Source organism: Lissotriton vulgaris, chromosome 6 (assembly GCF_964263255.1).
Source record: "Lissotriton vulgaris chromosome 6, aLisVul1.2, whole genome shotgun sequence".
Taxonomy (NCBI): Eukaryota; Metazoa; Chordata; class Amphibia; order Caudata; family Salamandridae; genus Lissotriton; species Lissotriton vulgaris.
In genome coordinates this window covers 661736831-661738757 of record NC_141694.1, presented here as the reverse complement: position 1 = coordinate 661738757, position 1927 = coordinate 661736831, and the positions used below count along the sequence as shown (strand labels likewise).

General features: G+C 40.5%; 1 protein-coding gene across 1 annotated transcript; it reads left to right on the top strand.

The window, feature by feature from the left end:
- The first annotated feature begins 204 nt into the window (after positions 1-204).
- LOC147707831 (uncharacterized) lies at positions 205-1563 on the top strand. Its single transcript, XM_086925677.1, has 2 exons — positions 205-286; positions 644-1563. Exons 1-2 carry the CDS (start codon positions 205-207, stop codon positions 1561-1563), a joined length of 1002 nt encoding a protein of 333 aa, XP_086781803.1.
- The last annotated feature ends 364 nt before the right edge of the window (positions 1564-1927 follow it).

Here is a 1927-nt window from a genome sequence, read left to right as displayed (position 1 = left end):
GAGGCTGTCAAAAGGAACCTATGGATTGCCATACAAGCAAAGGTGAACACAGTAGGAGTGGCACATCGTGACATAAACAATTTACAAAAAATATGGTATGACCTGCGCAGCCGTGCAAAAGAGAAGCTAGCAAAGAGGATCAAATCAGCAAAGCTTACTGGAGGTGGAACACCCAGGGATAGACCCAACACTCCCCTGGAAGACATGGTGGAAGGCACACTGTTGACTGAGGCTGTAATCGGAGTAATAGACATTGATACTTCAGAGATTCCAACTCCTTCTGAAGGTAAGTGAATTGTATGTGCTTTTGATTGTCTGAATGGAGCCTATTAATTTAAAGACTGTTGTGTAAGTAGATAGATTATCAGCATTGTAATTGTGTTGTGTATGAAATGATCTGTGTGTGTTACCAGCAACAGTCATGTAATGTGCGGTAAATGAAAGCAGTGCATTATGGGAGTTGTAGTTTTTAGGACTCCATCATGCACAAACAATAATTTCTAATAGTACCTTCATTACTATAAAGAATTATTATGAATGAGACTGGAATCATGTGATTGAGAACATTGTCACATTTTATTACATACTTAAAGGAAAGTGCAAACTTAAATTAACATCATGTTTGCATGTTTTTAAACCATAGAAGCACTGCAAGACATAATTGAGCAGGATTTGAGGGATTTCCACAACCAAGAAGTTCAAGAATCACAGTTGGGAAATGCTCCTAGTACATCAGCAGCCAATTCACAAACAGGGGAAAGACAGAAAGTGCGACAACTGCTCCAAACAGATTCTGAAACTGAGCAGAATGACAATGTACCAGAAAGGCAACCTCAAAGCACTCCAACAGTCACAAATACAAGGCTGAGTAGGCGAAGGAGACTTCAGCAGTTTTCTTTGCGCCGAGGTAATGTGAGAGAAAGTGGTCATTTTGGAGAGGGTCACATCACTGGCAATCTTCTTGAAGACAAAATATTAAAGGTACAGCGCCTGCAAGGCAAAGACATTAGAATTATTAAAGGAAAACTGGGACATATCAGCAAACAAATGGGTTCATTATCTACCAGTATGAATAAAATGATCAATGTAATGAAGACAGCCCATGAAACATCTGCATTAAAGCTTGACCGCATTGCCAATTCTTTGGAGACCATGTGCACATTGATGCAAAAACAGCAAAATATAAGTGGTAAAAGGCAGGTACGACTACTGACCAACATGCCGGCTCATAACAGGGAAATGACTTGCCTTTCAAATTGTACACGTGGCCTCTGCAAACAGACCCTTTCAACCCAGGTACTCTTGATGAAAACATCTGAACATATTCAAAAGGGAGTGGGGACTACTTTTGATCCATCAGGAAATTCACAGTCTAATGCATCCCCAGAAAAGCAACTACCAATGGGGGAGAGTGGTGCCGGCAGTGCTGTGAGTGGCACACTTGAGCATTGCTTAAGTGGCACACGGCGAAGTAATAGAAAGCTGACTGATGGCAGTAATATCACCATGCACAGTGGAAAAAGTACAGGGAAGGCATTAGGAGTGCGTGGCCATAAGAAATGACATTGTCTGTGATGCCTCTTGAATGGTATTCATAAGGTCACATTTGTCTATGGTTCAATAGTTATCATTTGTACATTTCTGATTTAAAGACCACAATTAAGTTTGTGATACAGTGAAAGTCCATGAAGTAAATGCATTTCAGTTTCATTTTGAATTAAAATTTACATTGTTTGCAACAACAAGAAATTATCAGAGTGTTTCTTACCTCATTTAGAAGTAATGCTGTGTGATCTCTGTCCTTCTCCTTCTCCCCTCTGCTGCCTCTGGTCCATGTGCTCTTGCTTGTGGTTGAGGAGGCTGATTGTCATTTGGAGGTAAAACATCTTCCTCATCAAGTTCTATGCCTCTCTCAGTTGCTAGATTG